General features: G+C 45.3%; 1 protein-coding gene across 2 annotated transcripts in view; it reads left to right on the forward strand.

Moving 5' to 3' along the window:
* Positions 1 to 17,337, forward strand: part of ATP2A3 (ATPase sarcoplasmic/endoplasmic reticulum Ca2+ transporting 3) — a 136,734-nt gene that overhangs the window by 93,151 nt on the left and 26,246 nt on the right. For both annotated transcript variants that reach the window (XM_074974788.1, XM_074974790.1), the window contains exons 9-11: positions 4,658 to 4,746; positions 12,282 to 12,384; positions 13,955 to 14,086. In XM_074974788.1, the coding sequence (XP_074830889.1) occupies positions 4,658 to 4,746; positions 12,282 to 12,384; positions 13,955 to 14,086 (324 nt within the window). The remainder of the gene's footprint in view (positions 1 to 4,657; positions 4,747 to 12,281; positions 12,385 to 13,954; positions 14,087 to 17,337) is intronic.

Here is a 17,337-nt window from a genome sequence, read left to right on the forward strand (position 1 = left end):
CACCTCTACTTTCGACTCTGTGGAAGTTCAGATCAGGATCAGAACTTCCTGGCTCCAGCCCATTTCGAAACAGAAATGCCATTTTAAGACACAGCTTGAAAATAAATTAACCTCTAACTGTGTGTGGCCTAGGGCTTAGAGAGAAGTAGGTTGTACCTGTAGCAGCCAGTGTCCTTGCGCGCTGTATGATGGCTCCAGTTACTGCCACTGCTTCCCATTCAGGAACCATATTCCTTTGTCAAATGCTCCTTTACTTTGCCAAGTTTCACTATAGTACTTCATAATTTGTTAAAATTAGCACAGAAAATCACTAGAAACAAGGAAAATAATCCACAGTGGATAGGGGTGGGTGGGGAGCACCCTAATTTTGGAAGCGTGTGTGATCATAATGCATAGTTATGTCTCTAATGCTGGTAGACCCCCATTGACAAAGACAACTGGAGAAACGTGATAGGACAGTTGTCAAGGTAACTTCAGTTGTGTGTGTTTGTGCGGATACCACAGTAAACAGACTTGTAAAACTAATGTAAATTGATAGCTCCTCTAATGGGCAAGTTGCTGCTGATGAGGTGGTGAGAGATGGGAAGCTATCGTTCTCATCAGAGCGATTTCACTCTGGAGGCAGAATCTTCTGCACATGGTTACAATGTGCTTCGGCCATTAGAAGCTCACTTGTTGCTTACATTGCCATGAATATAGCACGTGGTGAATGGTACTGGACTGAGAGCCGTGAAGACTGATGTCCTCTCTTACATAAGACGTGTGCCCCACGTAGCGATAGTGCAGGCTCTATTATAGTGCTGGAGGGATGGATTTGCCTGATGTTAGATGGTATGGCTGGACCAGAATTCCTTAGGTGTGTCCATCAATTTATGGTGTATTTTAAGCTTTCATTTAAAATAGTTTCCAGCCCTGAAGAAAAGTTTACAAAGGAGATCTTATGATGAGGTGCTGTCTTCAGAGTCTGCAGAAAGCCTGAAACAACGAGCATTTTATTTAAATCTGATGCTAATGCTGAAACCTAATGATAGTGCAAATATTGTTAATTATTTTGCTGCTGAGCGGAGGACCTGAGTTCTGTTCTTTCTGACTGAAGTTCAGTGGGGCCAGGATGGTGTGTAGGATAGTGACAGTTGTGAAGTTATTTTGGCTGCCTGGCAACATGGACTGCAGGCATGATAAGTGGCCTGAACGGATAATCTAGTTCTAATCTAGCTTGCAAGTGCCTCTGTATCCTCTGATGAAATGTTGTTGTGTAACTTTGCTAAAGCAGCTCTTAGTAATTTGACCACAAGGTCTCTCTGGGCTTTCTACACAACATTGCGCTATTCCCTCACACGACTTTTCTGCAGTGACAGAAGTACCTCACTGCCTCAACTGCTAACTTCCACCGTCCTGGTATAATAATAATTTTATCCAGCCATCCCAGGATGTCTGTGCAGGGCCTGAAATTGGAGTCTCTCCATTAACTTCAGTAGCTTTGGTCAGGTCCATAGGGAATAGCCTGTTTAAGTTTGCAGCCCTGTCATGCAGCCTGTTAGGGTCATAGTGGTTTGTTTAGTTGGGTGGGGGAAGAAAACAGTTGCTCATTCATTCTCAGCACCTCTTCTTCACGTGAATTAATCCTGTTGTAGAGCTGATTATTTTTTTCATAGATCTGGCCCTAGTTCTTAATGATTTGCTGGCTGAGAGGTGAAAACACCACTCGCCATCTGTCTGTTATCGTTCTTTTATGTTGCATATGGCCTTGTAGAGTCTACTCTGGTTTACGAAGGGTGTGAGAAGAGGCTGCAGAGAGCTTTAGCCTGCATGACCATTCAGCTTGCCTTCAAGGGTCACCTGTGATCTGGCCGGCCAAGCCCAGGGCTGGGAGTCAGAAGACCCTGGGTTCTGGTCGCAACTCTGCCGTTGACGCACTGCATGACCATTGTCATCTAAACACTTTGCCTTAGTTTACTTAATCTGTAAAAATGTGTTTGCCCCCTTTTCAATGCACTTCGAGAACCTTGGATGAAAAACATGGTGTAAGTGCAAAGTCGTTATACATGAAGTAATATAGATTCATTAGTTCTTCCACTGTGGTCCACAGAGCACTTTCCTATTGTACAAGGAGAGCTAGCTAGTCACAAAGCTTTAGCATCTCCTTGTTTCCAATGCTAAATTGCATAAAAAGACAGCTGAAAATACATTCCTGCTGTTAGCTGTATTAAAGTAGCATGCAGAGGCCCACCAGCAATCGAGGCTCCCATTGTGCTAAGTGCTGTACAGACACGTATTAAGAGACCACCTCCCTGCCCTGCAGAGATTTTAATCTAAATAGACAAAGGATAGTTGCATGAGGGGTGTGTGTGTGTGTGTGTGACTTGTCTAGTCCCCTAGGAAGTCAGGTCTCCTAACTCCCTGTTCACTAGACCAGTGGTGGGCAAACTTTTTGGCCCGATGGCCACATCGGGGTGCGAAACTGTATGGAGGGCCGGGTAGGGAAGGCTGTGCTTCCCCAAACAGCCTGGCCCCCTCCCACTTCCCGCTCCCTCCCCCCTCAGAACCCCTCCCCTACTCCTTGTCCCCTGACCGCCCCCTCCCGGGACCCCCGCCCCTAACCACCCCCCGGGACTCCACCCCCTATCCAATCCCCCCTATTCCCCATCCCCTGCCCTATCCAACTGCCCCGTTACCTGACCGCCCCTCGGGATCCCCTGCCCCTTATCCAACCCCCCGGCCCCCTTACCATGCTGCTCAGAGCAGCTTGTCTGGAGCTGCACTGCCCGGCCGGAGCCAGACACGCTGCCCTGCATGAGCGCGCAGCCCCGCTATCCAGAGCGCTGCCCGCTCGGCAGTGTGACTGCAGTGGAGGGGGAACGGCAGGGGAGGAGCCGGGGGCTAGCCTCCCCGGCGGGGAGCTCAAGGGGCCAGGCAGGACGGTCCCGCGGGCCACAGTTTGCCCACCTCTGCACTAGACCATTCTGCCTCTGCTCACTTTCTGACGATGCTCTTTGTGCAAGCAAGCAATTGCTGTAGCGCTAATGGTGATGTCATGGGAGTGTGAACGAGAGGAGTGCAGAGCCCATGCAGTCTAGCAACAGGAGGAGAGGTGGGTCCACAAGACCACCTATGTATTAAGCTGTGCTGCACACTATGAAAGCATTTGAGCACCACTGCTACAGTTGAAACCATTCCATGTATTGAGTGTTCAAGAAGCCTTCGGCTGGTTCATTGTAACCAAGGGGATGGGGTCTTACCTTACCGGCTTGTTGGTCTCATCCACCTCCTTTGTCTTTATCATTTAGATTGTCAGCTCTCTGGGCCAGGGAATGTCATTTGCCATATGTTTGTACAGTATCTAGCACAATGGGGCTGTGGCCTTCTTGACCTCTAGATGCTACTACAATATAACTGTTAAGACTAATAATTTAAAAGGTGGAGTCCATACAAGAAGCACAAATGGAACAACTTGTGTTTGTTTGTTTGTCTATGGAGTTCTTTGAGAATAGAAAGTATTATAAGTGGTTTAGAAATTCAGGCTCCTGCCTCTGCCAGTGTTGGTGGCAGGAGCTATCCCTGGCTTACTGCTTTCCCCCTTCCCCTGTCTTACAAGTGAGTCTCGGACACAGTCCAAATAAACAGTGATTTCCTTAAGATCTCCTCTCCGGGCTCCTCCCCCCGCCCCCCCCTTTTTTTTTAAATGAAGCATTTTCCTGTTTGACATCTTGGTGGTGGTTACCAGGAGGTGGCGCTGCTCCCCAGTGATGCTGAGGTCAAGGGAACGCTTTTAGTTACATGCATTTTTTTCTCTAATGCAAATCATAAATAACGATCAAGGCAAAGCGAGCATCAACAAACCCTCTAGCAAGTCAGTGCAAGGAGAAAAGGACGCCACCGATCTTAAACTCAGCAGCTGCCACTGAAAAGCATTTGCTGGAGCGGGCAGGAGATTTTGAGAGGTTAGGGTTTTTTGCTGTTGCTACATCAGGGAGGGGGAAGTTGGAAGGAGTTTGAAAGACAAAAGTTAGTAAGAATAGAATGTGTGGGCCTCTTACAACTTCCCAGGGTTTTATTAACAGCTGTCACATTCACACAGCATAGCGGTGGGCTGTAATCCCTGCTCATTAGCAGCATGAGCTGATGGCCAACAGCCCCCTTGGAAAGGGGCAGCACAAAGGGATCTTCACCACAGTTGTTTCCTGCTGTGGCTCTTACCCCATCTGAGCTGGCTGCTCTGAGAGGCTTCCCCAGGGCTGTGTGTTTTCTAGAGCAGCTTGGACAAGCTGCATGCCAGACCAGAAGCCATAACCCTCTCCTTCCCCACTCCAAGAAAAATATGGACAGCTCCTTAGAAGCTGGCTCTGTAGCTGCCCTTGGATTGGGGTGGGAGGGGGAGAGAGAGCGAGCAAGCTAGAGGAGATGAACATGAAAAAGGCAGGGTATGGCTGGAAGGACTTAGAAGCTGCCAGAAACTGAGTGGGCATTTCTTAGCCCCCTGAGGAGAGCACTGATGTATGCGTGGTATTGGTGGGATGCTGGCTAGAGAGGACAGGGTTGCCTCTACTCTTAGCAGAGCTGGCTAGTGAATAATAAATGATCACATGGCTGCTTAAAGACTATGGCTCTGGTGCATAAAGTTCCTAATATTGTGTCTCTCTCTGTCTGATTCCTGCAGATGTTTATTATTGAGAAGATTGAGGGGATCCACTGCAGCCTACATGAGTTCAGTATCACAGGATCCACCTATACCCCGGAGGGAGAGATGTGAGTACTGACGCCTGGGGCAGACCAGGGTTGGGCTATGCAGAGTTTTTAGCAACTCCCTGGTGCTGAGCAACTGGTAGTCTCTGTGCAAAACTTGTTTTCTACAGTGTGGCCTAGTGGATAGAGGACTGGACTAGGATTCAGAAGAACTAGGTTCTATTCCCAGCTTTGCCACTAGCCTGCTAGGTAACCTTGGGCAAGTCACTTCACCTATCTGCGCCTCAATTTCCCCATCTGTAAAATAAGGATAATGATATTGACCTCTTTTGTAAAACACTTTGAGATCTACTGAGGAAAAGCCATAAATATGAGCTGGGTATTATTCTTATTCTTATTCTTATTAATGCAAAGAGCTTTCCATGTAGTATAGCGAGGTGAGACACTCTGATTGTGCCCGTAAATGCAGCCCTGGATGCAGAGTAAATGGGAAGAATGATCTTGTGGCTAATTTGTTGGCCCAGAACTTGGGACCAATTCCTGGGTTCAGTTCCCAGCTCTGCCACAGACTCTCTATGACCTTAGTCAAGTCCTTAGTCTCTCTGAGCCTCAGTTCCCCATCTATAAAATAAGGATAATACTATTTCCTTTCTCTGATCCTTTGTCTCTTGCCTATTTAGACTGTAAGCTCTTCAGAGGAAGGGCTCTTTCTTACAATGTATATGTGCAACATCTAGCACAGTGGGGCTCTGATATCAGTCAGGGCTGCCACATTCTACCTTAATAAATAATCATCATCATCTAATGACTCTCGTGATGATCCAGAGAGGTTAGCACAGCAGAAAACATCAAGTGGTATGGAACAATTTCATGATGAATGAGGTTTTCCATAGTGTGTAGGGTTTTTATTGTTTCAAATTTCTGAGTTTAAGCCATTATAGTAACAATTGGTCACCACTGCTTCTCCCTGCATGTGGGACAAAGCTAGAAACATAATGTGGGGCTGTTTGTTTTAGGAGACAGCATGGTCGAATGGCTCATGCAGCAGACTGAGAATCAATAGCCTGAGTTCTGTTCCTGGTTCTGCCATTGACCGTCACTTTCCACCTCCATCCCTCATAGTCCTCACCTGTAAAACAGAGATAATAAATTCTTCACACGTGTCCTGAGGCTTGGCAGATGGATTGGGATCTCAGCAAGGGACAGTCGAGCGGGCACTGCATGGTCTTCCTTATCAAGGTGCCAGTTCAGCCAAGCACATGAGTAATTCTATTGACATGCTGCAGGATACAGCTGGGCTTTGCTGAACATGAGGCCCCAAGATTGGAGCTGGTGAGAGCCAACGAGTCTTCACCATTCTGTTCTATCATTATTATATGTTGTTGATAGAGTAACTTTTTGCTCAGTACTTATTTATTCCACTTGTCTTGAAATGAGAACTGCCAGAGTTTGATGTGTTTGTGCCACAAGGGTTTCTAGCTGCTGCTTCTAGAAGTACTTTTGTGTCCACTTCTGCAGTAAGATTTTGTAGCCTATTTAGAGCCAGGCTCATTGAGTCAGGCTAGATGTTCTTACACCTCCTTCCATGTCCCAGAACCTTAGTGAGACTCCTTTTTATTTTCTCCAATGTTGGAAACATTCCAGTGTTGCATCAGACTGCACGTGAGAATGCTATAATCTTCCACTTCCTATGTTGATACCAATAGATTCTGTATACAGGGCGAAATCCACCCCAAGGCAGTGAACCTGCACTAGGCCATATGAGACCATCTACAATCACATAAGCTCCGATATTAAGGGCTTAGCTTGTACATAGGGCATTGTGCGGGCCTTCTGGATGGTGTGAATTTCACCTGGAATATCTAATATTATTAAACGTTATTAAGGTTCCACATGGGATACAGTTTGTATTAAGGGACCATGGGAGTGCAGCATGGAAACGCAAGCAAGTGGACATCAAAACCGTGATTGATCAATGTTCTTGTTTACATCAACATCCTGTACACACAGCACATCACACTGTGGGGAGTGAGTCATCTAGCGTGTCATCACATCAGGCAACCTAATGCAGTTTGACTGACCCTCCCGCTCTTCGTCTCTCTGAGCTGAGAAATATGCATAATACAGACTTCACTACCAAGGTGCACCTAACTTCATGTTAAGAGGTGTTAAATAGATTTGAGCAAACTCTTTGCTTTCATCCTGATGCATGCATAATAAGCTGCCTGTGGGATAATGCCCTATGAAAACATGATCATGCTGGTAGCTTAGGTTCAGCTGGAGAGCGGTATGTCACTTGGGAGCTCCTTTAATTAAGTCTCGGTGGTGAGGTACGTAACTCTGAGCTTTTACTACTCTGTCCCCATCTTGTGAGAGTCACATGGCATTCATTAGACTCCCAGTAGTCCCTTCCTGCTATGTACTGTGCTCATTGTAAAACCTGGGAAGGATTTTCTGGGGCCAAATCACTTCGGGCTGCTGCTCACCAGCCCTGATCAGGAATAGGGAGCGGATCTCCCTGGAATGTTACTGGGAAACTAATCATTGCGTCAGAAAAGCAATCCGGAGGAGGTAGTGTACTCGGGGGGCCGCTCTGAATTTAAACTAGAAGTGGGTGAAAAGCTCAGTGCGGATGGCCTGGTGGCTGAAGTACAGGACTGGGAGTCAGTAGATCTGTTCCAGATCATTTGCTTTTTGACTGCTGAAAAGTCACCCAGCCTCTCTGTGTCTCTTCCCCCATGTGTTAACTGAATATAACACATCCCAAGCTCATAGGCTTAAACCTTGGATAGAAGGTTCAATAGAAAATTATGAGCCAAGTCCTCAGCTGGTGTAAATCAATGTAACTCCACTAACTTCAAGCTCTGCTGATTTACACCCACTGCGGATCCTGTGTAGCTATACACGCCTTAAATTGCAGCACCTGTTTGTCTTTTCGAGGACTGATTTACACCAAAGCATCTAATGGGAATCTGCACTTGGCACGGGATGATTTTTGTTGCCTTGTCTTTTTTAGCCCCTTCCTGCCAGCTCCATCATTCCTATTCACTTAATAACATATTAGTAATTAAATGCACAAAATCCACCTCCAGTCCTCCTCAAGCTGTCTGGAATGAAATACTTTGAGGAACAGCTTTCTGACCAAGAACTCACAGGACTGGTGCTGTGAGGATCTCTGGAGCCCTGTATTTAGTTCTGATTAGTTGTCTTTGTGGCTATCTTGTCCATAGGGAGCATTCAGTTCCCTTCTGCAACTCTTTAAAATACTCTTGCTTCCATTCAAAAAATGACTCTAATGGCCATATCTGTACTAAATGTCTATGTAGATGATTCTTGTCCTTCCATTGTCTGAGCAATCAGACCTGTGGGCCTGACTCTTACTTCAGTCACAGGAGTCTTGCATTGATGTAATTCTGCGGACCCCAAAAGAGTTATATGTGGTTTACACCAGAATGAGAATGAAGAAAATCAGTCTGAAGAGATCCAGTTTGGCATATAGACTCTGGGGGTGGGGGTGGCTTAGAAATACTACAGACAGATTTGGTCCTGTGGCATTCCTTGTATTTTACCAATTTCCGGTGAGATAAATGTAGATGAGTCCACCTAAAGGTTTTGTTGAATGAATTTTCAAGCAGTTGTTGTGGGGTGGGAGAAAGGAAGTGTTAATACCCCCATTTGACAGATGGGGGAATGTAAGGACACAGAGTAAGTGACTTGTCCAAAGCCCACAAGGAATCTGTGGCAGAGCCAGGATCAGAACCTGGATCTCCGGAGTCCCAGTTTAGTGCCTTATCCACCCTCCCTGTCAAACAAATGAGCAAACAATTCTGCTAAGAATGTGGTTTCATACTGTGGACCTCTATGGTATGTGTAAGTTCAATGAAAACAAAGGTGCAGTCATTTTGGGAGAGGTTTATTTTTTATCTGGGGATGATTTTTCTTATAAATTTCAAATGTGTGATGGGACTTGTAGACATGTTGAGGTGGGGAAATCATTTTATGTATTTAATTCCTTTAGCTGTTGTCACTCAAAGCATTTTACAAAAGAGAGCTTGGATCCTTATGCCCATTTTATAGACGGGGGAAGTAACTTGTCCTAGGTGTTGCAGGAAGTCTGTGGCAGAGGTGAGAAGAGAACACAGGTGTGCTAAGTCTCTTCCCCCCAGCCCCCATCTCCTGACCACACTATGTCTCAAAAGAGATTCTAGCATTTCCAACTCCAATTTATATTTGAAGTTTTCTAATAGCTTTTTAAAAATCCTAAATATCAACAAACTCCCTTTTTTTTTTTTTTTTTTACAAAAAAGAAAAGGAGTACTTGTGGCATGTTAGAGACTAACGAAAGCTTATGCTCAAATAAATGTGTTAGTCTCTAAGGTGCCACAAGTACTCCTTTTCTTTTTGCGGATACAGACTAACACGGCTGCTACTCTGAAACCTCCCTTTTTAAAAAAAATTCCCTTCCCCGCAGCCTTCTGAATTCAGGGCACCCCACGTTGTTGCTTACCAGGAGAACTGCTGTCTCTGCCCTCGCTGCGTCCTGTATTTAAACTGGACGGCTTTTTGTCACTATGAAAACGGGTTTTTCCGACTTTCTTGGCCCTTGCCGGCTTTCCACTCTCAAGCTGTAACAAGGGCTCCAGAATGTTCTTTCCATTAGGAACTTACAGTGGAATAAACTGATAATGAATGTCTGACAAATTATTTTTCCAGCTAAAGAATGACCAGCTGAGTTTATACAGCCCTAATCTGAAGTTACCTCTGCTTGAGTTAGGATAATTTTCCTGTTTCCCCTGAAGACGGCTGCTGTCTTTTAACCATAATGCAGCAGCCTGCTCACACAAACAAGAAATGGCATTTGGTTCCTTAAATGGTGATTGTGCAGAGCCGTGACTGATGCCTTTCCTTTTAGCTTTGACTCTCGTTCATGGTCACAGGCCATTCAAGAAGTTCAGGGGCCTAGCAGTCACTCTGTTCTTCATTAGAGAGTGTTTGAAAGCTATTACCATTGAATGCATGTTTGCTGCCCTATGTGAAATGGGCTGGGGGCTTTTCTAGCAGCTCACCGCCAGAATTAATAATACCTAGCTCTTATCTAGTGCTTTTGATCAGTAGATCTCAAAAGCACTTTACAAAAGAGGTCAGTAGCATTGTCCCCAGCAATTGGGATCCTTGCTGGCAGTCTGAGCAGAGAATTTTGCAACTGGATTAGCATGCAGTCTAATGGAACTAGCCTTTTCTAATGCAGACCCTTTCAACCATGGATGCTGGAATACTCTGACCATTGCCTCATAGCAATGTTAACCCCATTCTATAGGTGGGAAAACCAAGGCACAAACAAGTGACATGTCCAAGTTCTCACAGCCAGAGTAGGGTGTAGGAGCTAGGTAACTCCACACTGGTGGTAAACCTTAGGAGAGAAGCAAATGGGATAAAGAATGTTAGAGCCACATACTACTAGGAAAGAGATGGACCCTTCACCGTAGGTTCTCTGAAGCCAGTAAGGAGTTTCCAGTCTTTTTCTGATGGAGTTAAGATCATCAGAGGATTCGTCCCGACTTTGACCAATTGGCGTTTCTACGATTATTGGTCTGATGAAGGAAACTGAATAATTGTTTAATTATTTTCCTTGTTTTCATCCTTTCAGTCTTTGAGCATATCCGAATGTGATCATTCTCTTCTTCTCATGGTTTCCTAGCACCTCTGCCTGTTCAGGATTTATTGTTTGTATTACAGTAATACCTAGAGGCTGCAGCTGAGCTCAGGGCCCTATTGTGCTGGGTGCAGTACAAACATAGCAAGGGCCAGTCCTGCCCTGAACTACTCCCAGTCTAGGTAGACATGGCAGACAAAGGGCAGGAGGGGAAATGACTTGTCCCTGGTGATGTAGCGTGTGAGCGGCAGCAGTGAAAATAGAATTGAGGTCTCCAGTTGTCCTATCCATGAGACCATTCTGATTCTCATTTAAAAAAAAATACAACCCCCCAGAGACATTAGCGCGTGTGTACTGATTATGTTCTAATTTGGATAACTGCATTCTGCCCACCTAAACCTGCTGTGATTAAGCAGCAAAGAGTCCTGTGGCACCTTAAAGACTAACAGATGTATCGGAGCATAAGCTTTTGTGGGTGAATACCCACTTCGTCAGATGCAATTCTCCTTCACTTCTTGTCACAAAGTGCTGTGCTGCAGTGCCATGCGCGCCTTCCATGGCTGAACTTCTGGTGTGGGCAGGGTGATTCCAACGGGGGAGTTTGTAAAGCACTCCAGGCTCCTTTGGAAGGAGAGACGTATCCATGTGTGTTGTAACTAGGATGGACTGAATGTAAAAGTGTTTAACTCTCTGGACTTGCTGGTTACATAAACTTCTTCCCCCTCCCCCAATGGTTTTGCAGACATAGGCTCCCCTTTTATTAGCAAAGTGCTAGTGCATCGCAGCTGTACTTAGGCAGAGATGTTTCTGAATGTCTCATCAAAGAGTACAGTTTGGCTCTATTGCTTAGGAACTGCTAATCGAGAGCAGTTGTTGCACTCATCCTCCTTAAACATCCTTGTGTGCACTGTTCTGCTCCGCACAACTCTTGGGACAAATTGCTTGGGGTGGATGGGAGGTTTTTCCCACCAGTCTTGGGCTCTGATGGATACATGCAGAAATCTTGAACTCCTTGGGACATTCAACCTTCACGCTGTTCCATATCCTGCCATCTATCTCCTTTACTCTATCTCTTTGCCCTTTCTAATCTTCCCTTATCCTTTCTGTGGGCCTGAACTAACGCCCACTGAAGCTTTGGGTCAGAACATGTGTTTGTGTGTGGATCATTGTTGCTGTACTTTGCCTTCAACAATGAGGGCGAGGTTTGCAGTCCCCTTCATTCCCCCTGTACATCTGAGGTTACTAATCTGTGCCCTGACTAGCTACAGACCAGTGCTGGTACCTTCCTTTGAGACCAAACAAGCTGTCTCTTAAACACAGCTACATTCCAGGTGTCCCTGGAGAAAAAGGAGGGTTGCTTTTGAATCCAGATCTCCTATGCTACTGGAATGGCAATCTTTCTCTTCGGATGTTTACTAACTCCGCTTTTCAAACCTGGTTGACAATGACATGTCGTGTGATCTTTTCTTTTCACTCAGAAAAGAATCCTACCAAAAGTAGAAACTAGATCAAATTACAAAGGATAAATATAAGCAAGTATGTAGGGACAAAATTAGAAAGGTGAAGGCACAAAACGAGATTAAACTAGCTAGGGACAAAAAGGGTAACAAGAAAACATTCTCCAAATACATTAGAAGCCAGAGGAAGGACAGGGTAGGCCTGTTACTCAATGGGTGGGGGGAGGGAAATGATAACAGAAAATATGGAAATGACAGAAGTGCTAAATGACATTTTTGTTTTGGTTTTCACCAAAAAGGTTAGTCATGATTGGACATCTAACATATTGTGAATGCCAGTGAAAATTAGGTAGGATCAGAGGCAAAAATAGGGAAAGAACAAGTTAAAAATTACTTAGACAGTGCACTTCTCTCTTATAATGGGCTATACCAGGGATGCATTTAGCTCATTGGGCCTCTTTTGTGGCACGTATTCCATGTAATTGCAGCCTGAAGGATGACAAGCCCGTTCGGTGTGGACAGTATGACGGCCTGGTGGAACTAGCCACTATCTGTGCTCTCTGCAATGACTCCTCTCTGGATTATAATGAGGTGAGTGTGCTGGATCCTTACCACATTCGCCAAACCAACTGCACAGAGGGTTTTTTAAAGATGTTCCTGCTGGCAATAACTAAAGACACCTCTCCCCCATGCACACGAGGAGAGAGCATAAAGTAATGGAGTCAAGTAGTTAGTTTTGTGTCCATATCAAATTTGTTCCCATGGCCTACTTTGCATGCATAGGTTGGGATAGCATTGGCCAAGGCATTCCTATAGAGTGCCCCATTCTGTTGTGTCAAATATATATTGTGTTAGACACAGCGGACACGCACAAATTTCTGTGCTTTTGTTTGCTCTGCAGGGGGTCCTTTTAGCTTCTAAATGGACTGTAGCCTTTACCTTTGTGTAATGGAGACAGTAGCTGCTTTGTCCCTTCAGTTGAGTGGAACTGAACTATGCATGGGTGGATTGAATACTGCATACAGATGTGGTCCCCTCATCTCAAGAAAGGTATACTGGCGTTAGAAAAGATTCAGAAAAGGGCAACTAAAATGATTAGGTGTTTGGAATGGGTCTCATTGAGGAGAGATTAAAGAGGTTAGGCTTTTCAGCTTGGAAAAAAGGAGACTAAGGGGGGATATGATAGAGATATATAAAATCATGAGTGGTGCGGAGAAAGTGAATAAGGAAAAGTTATTTACTTGTTCCCATAATATAAGAACTAGGGGCCACCAAATGAAATTAATGGGTAGCAGGTTTAAAACAAATAAAAGGAAGTTCTTCTTCACTCAGCGCACAGTCAACCTGTGGAACTCCTTACCTGAGGAGGTTGTGAAGGCTAGGTCTAGAACAGGGTTTAAAAGAGAACTGGATAAATTCATGGAGGTTAAGTCCATAAATGGCTATTAGCCAGGATGAGGGTAAGGAATGGTGTCCCTAGCCTCTGTTTGTCAGAGGGTGGAGATGGATGGCAGGAGAGAGATCACTAGATCGTGACCTGTTCAGTTCACTCCCTCTGGGGCACCTGGCATTGGCCACTGTCGGTAGACAGGATGCTGGGCTGGATGGACCTTTGGTCTGACCCAGTATGGCCATTCTTATGTTCTTACGATTTTCAGAAGAGTGGCCTGCCTTTTGCAAGTACGAATTGCACCTGCATTCATTTTATGCCTGAGCTCAGATCCTTGCACCTTTGTGGGTGCAAAACAGATGGCCAGAGGCACAGATACAGAGGTTTGCACTCCCCACCCCCTGCAATGTATTTGTAGGAACAAACATTTCAGGCACCAGTTGAGCCTGAACTAAAGGTTGCTGGGCTTGAAAGTATTCCCCAAAACTGTGTGCATCATCCTTAAAGGAAGATTGTTACACAAACACAAAGCAGCATTATTCTGACTTGAGCAGCAAGTCAGCATGTATTACAATATTCAGCATTTAATGCACGGTCTGAGTTGACTCCAACGGCAGCCCTAGAGTGAGAGCGCTGCTGTTGGAATCTCAAGAACAATGCAGTAAATACAATCATCCTGGACTTAGTTGTGCAGGTTAGGAGACAGAGGTCCCACAGCTCATGTTTTTCTTTTACACTGAATGTTTGCGTTCCTTTCTTCCTGCCGGCCAGTCAAAAAAAGCCTACGAGAAGGTGGGAGAAGCAACTGAAACAGCCCTGACCTGCCTGGTAGAAAAGATGAACGTCTTCAACACTGATACAAGCAACCTCTCAAAGGTGGAGAGAGCCAGTGCCTGCAACTCTGTGAGTAGGATGAAGGGACAAAACCTGTGGAGTGAGGGAAGGGGCAGAGGGAGGTTGCATGGCTGCTTGTGCAAGAATTCTCCCTGAGTTACCAGGATAAGAGGTTGGAGTGGACTGACCTATATCAGATTCTCAACCACTTGAGCTCTCAAAGGAAATGGGATACCTGCACCCTAAGACAACATCTCACCACCCAGGCCAGGATTTCCAAAAGTAACTAGTGATTGTAGACTCTGTAAAGGTGCCTGGTTTTCAGAACATGCAAGTGAAAATCAGAGCCTTTAAAAATGGTTCAAATTGGGCACCCAAAGCCACTAACCCCACCTGAAAATCTTGCTTTCGTGTCACAGAGTATGTCCACACATCAAAAGCTGTGCACCGGCTAGCCTACCTGAGCTAGCTTGACTCTAGGATAACAGTGGTAGCTGGGACAGCTTTAGCCACCGGTAATACAAGCCCAGTTCGGACCCTGTGTACGCATTCAGCTCGCTAGCTCCAAAGCCTGCACTGGTTTCACTACTACTGTTACCCGCAGTAGCTTGATTCAAACTAGCTCATGTAGGCTAGCCCAGGCACCGCGCTTCCTGCGTAGAAATACCCTTCGGCTACACCACAGGGCTGAAATTTGCAATCCCTTAGTTGGCTTTGATGATCATCAGCCTAGATGTTCAAAGGCACCTGAACAGAGTGCTCCTTTAGATGCACTGTATGGAGCTGGGAGTGTCTGTCTAAACCAATGGGATGCACTGTGCTCCTTTAGACCTGCCATAAAATGGTGGCCATGTCTACCCTAGGCTTTTGCAATAAAAATAAAACAAAAAATCCATCCCTTTGCTTCCATGATGGAGCTGAACCACAGTAGCTACAGTGGGTGTGCTGGTCTAGGCAGAGCACCCGCCACCTGCTGGTTTTCTCAGTACCATGTTGTCTTACCCAGCTCAGAGCAGCTCTGGATCATACATCTGTTGGAGCACGGTCCATGCCAGTGCTCCCACTGATGCTATCTATTGCCAATGGAGCTGAACTGGTGGGTGATTTAGAGGAATAAACCAAGTGTAGTCAGGGTTTCTGTGTCTTAAGAGGTGGTATGAAAGTCATGACGAAACTGGGAAGCTTCTTTTGCATCTAGCTTCCATTTAATGGAGTTGGACCAATTTCTGCTATAAGCCTGCAAGTTTTTGCACAGACTGGGGAGGGTGTTTTTGGCAGGAAAATTGACCCTCTTTTATTGTTGTTTAAATCTAAATAAGTAAATAATCACCACTATAGGTGCCCTCATGATTAGACTTACAATTGCAAATGATGACCATCCAATAGAAAAAACAAACCATAGACAAATAATGAATGAATTCAGCCAAGCAAAAAAAAATCAAGTCAGCAGGACAGTCATTTAACATCCCCTCACTAGCCTCCCAGAAACACACGTTCAGGATTTTCCCCGAAGTCCTGTCAAATAAATAGCTTTTTGTGGGATAAAATCTTTGTTTTCCCAAGGCCAAGCAACTGCCAGATTTGTCTGGCATAATACTAAGTGGTCATGCAAGAGGAAGTTGTTCATAAATCTTTGAAGCTCAGACAGGAGTGGATCTAATGAGGCCCAGTGACTATCTTGCTGGAATCTCAGCTGTATAAATTATTTAAAATAGCAAATGCAATAAGATCGGTTATGGTCTAAACAGGTGGCGAGTATGCATATGTGTGTGTAAATAAATTTGCTTTAAATAAATAAAATTTTGTTTTAAAAGCGTGTGTGTGCGTGTGTGTGTGTGTGTGTGTGTGTAAAATAACATCCCTAAAATACAAAGCCACAATACACTAAATGCAAAACCTTCTTATAAACACAGCCTGAGTGCATAAAAGGGCATGACCACACACTAATGTCGCAGATCTTTGTCTTTCCATTCTGAAACTTGGAAGAAAAAAAATGTGCAAGATGCTTTCTGTGCAAATGAATTTTAATGCTAAGCTGCCACATGCTGCCTGTCAAGACTGTCTGGTGCAAAACCTGTCCCCAGAGGAGCCTAATTGGAAAATGCATAGCTCAAAGCATGCACAGAGAAGGGAGGGGAGGAAAAGTTAATTTGTCAAGGGCCTGATCCAGAACTTTTGAAGTCAATGGAAAGGTTCCTATTGACTCCAGTGGGCTTTGGATCAGGCTTTAAATGTCTTGATCTTTATCATAAGGTTAAAACTGGAGGAGAACACTATGTATTTCCCCCTCTCTATATTACAGTAGCTGCAACTGAAATCAAATTAGGCAGTCATTTTTTGGAAAGATCTTAAATACCACTGCCTTTCCCCCACCCCCAAAAAAGGCCCAATCTTACAACTGCATGACCTCAAACCAGAACTTAAAATGACTGTTTTGGCTTCAGGAGTGATAGGCATATAGAACCAGCTCATAAATATGAAGCCAATGGCAATAATATAAGCTGATCTTCTAGCCCATAACGTACGTACGTGTGTGTGTGTGTGTGTGTGTACGCGTACACACAGCTTCTGTCACCATAGTAATGGAAGAGGAAAAACTGAGCCTTTCTGATAACAAGAGCGTTTGGTTTGAAGTTAAAAATATTTGTGTACCTGTTGATTAGTACCCAGTGCGGTAAAGTGTTGAGTGCAGTGCTTTTCGAGCATGGGACTGAGTCTATCCCAGTACAAAGGGCTGCAAAGGAAGAGAGTTTGACGGTCCATCCATTTCACTTCCAAATATTGAGTCAATTCATGGTGCCACTTGAGGTCAGATTGAAGGAGCAAAGGAGGTTAAAGCACATGGATGCAGTTGCCCCTGCAGGCAGCTATATTACCTTGGGAAAGCTGTGGGGCTGAAAGTCCCCTCTGATGCTTTTCCTATTGTTGCTTAAATTACAGAAGCTGCCCTGACGAGTTTGTGCATTTATTTTTGACTTGTGCAGTGTGTTGACTCATCAGGTCCATTAAATAAAATCAAGTAGGGCCTGGCCATTGCCAGTCTCTTTGTCTGCATTTGACAGAGCTAATTGTATAGGGTTGCCAGGGGTCTGGTTTTCACTCCCCGCATCCCCCCCTGCCCCAGCTCTGAGCCTCCTCCTGCACCCCAAACCCTGCATCCCAACCCCTTGCCACAGCCTGGAGCCCTCTCCCGCACCCCAAACCCTTCATCCCCAGAGCCTGCACCCCCTGCCCCAGCCTGGTGAAAGTGAGTGAGGGTGGGAGAGAGCGAGTGATGGAGGAAGGGGGGAGATGGAGAAGGAGTGAGGCTTCAGAGAAGG

The sequence above is a fragment of the Natator depressus genome, chromosome 17 (genome assembly GCF_965152275.1).
Source record: "Natator depressus isolate rNatDep1 chromosome 17, rNatDep2.hap1, whole genome shotgun sequence".
Classification (NCBI taxonomy): domain Eukaryota; kingdom Metazoa; phylum Chordata; order Testudines; family Cheloniidae; genus Natator; species Natator depressus.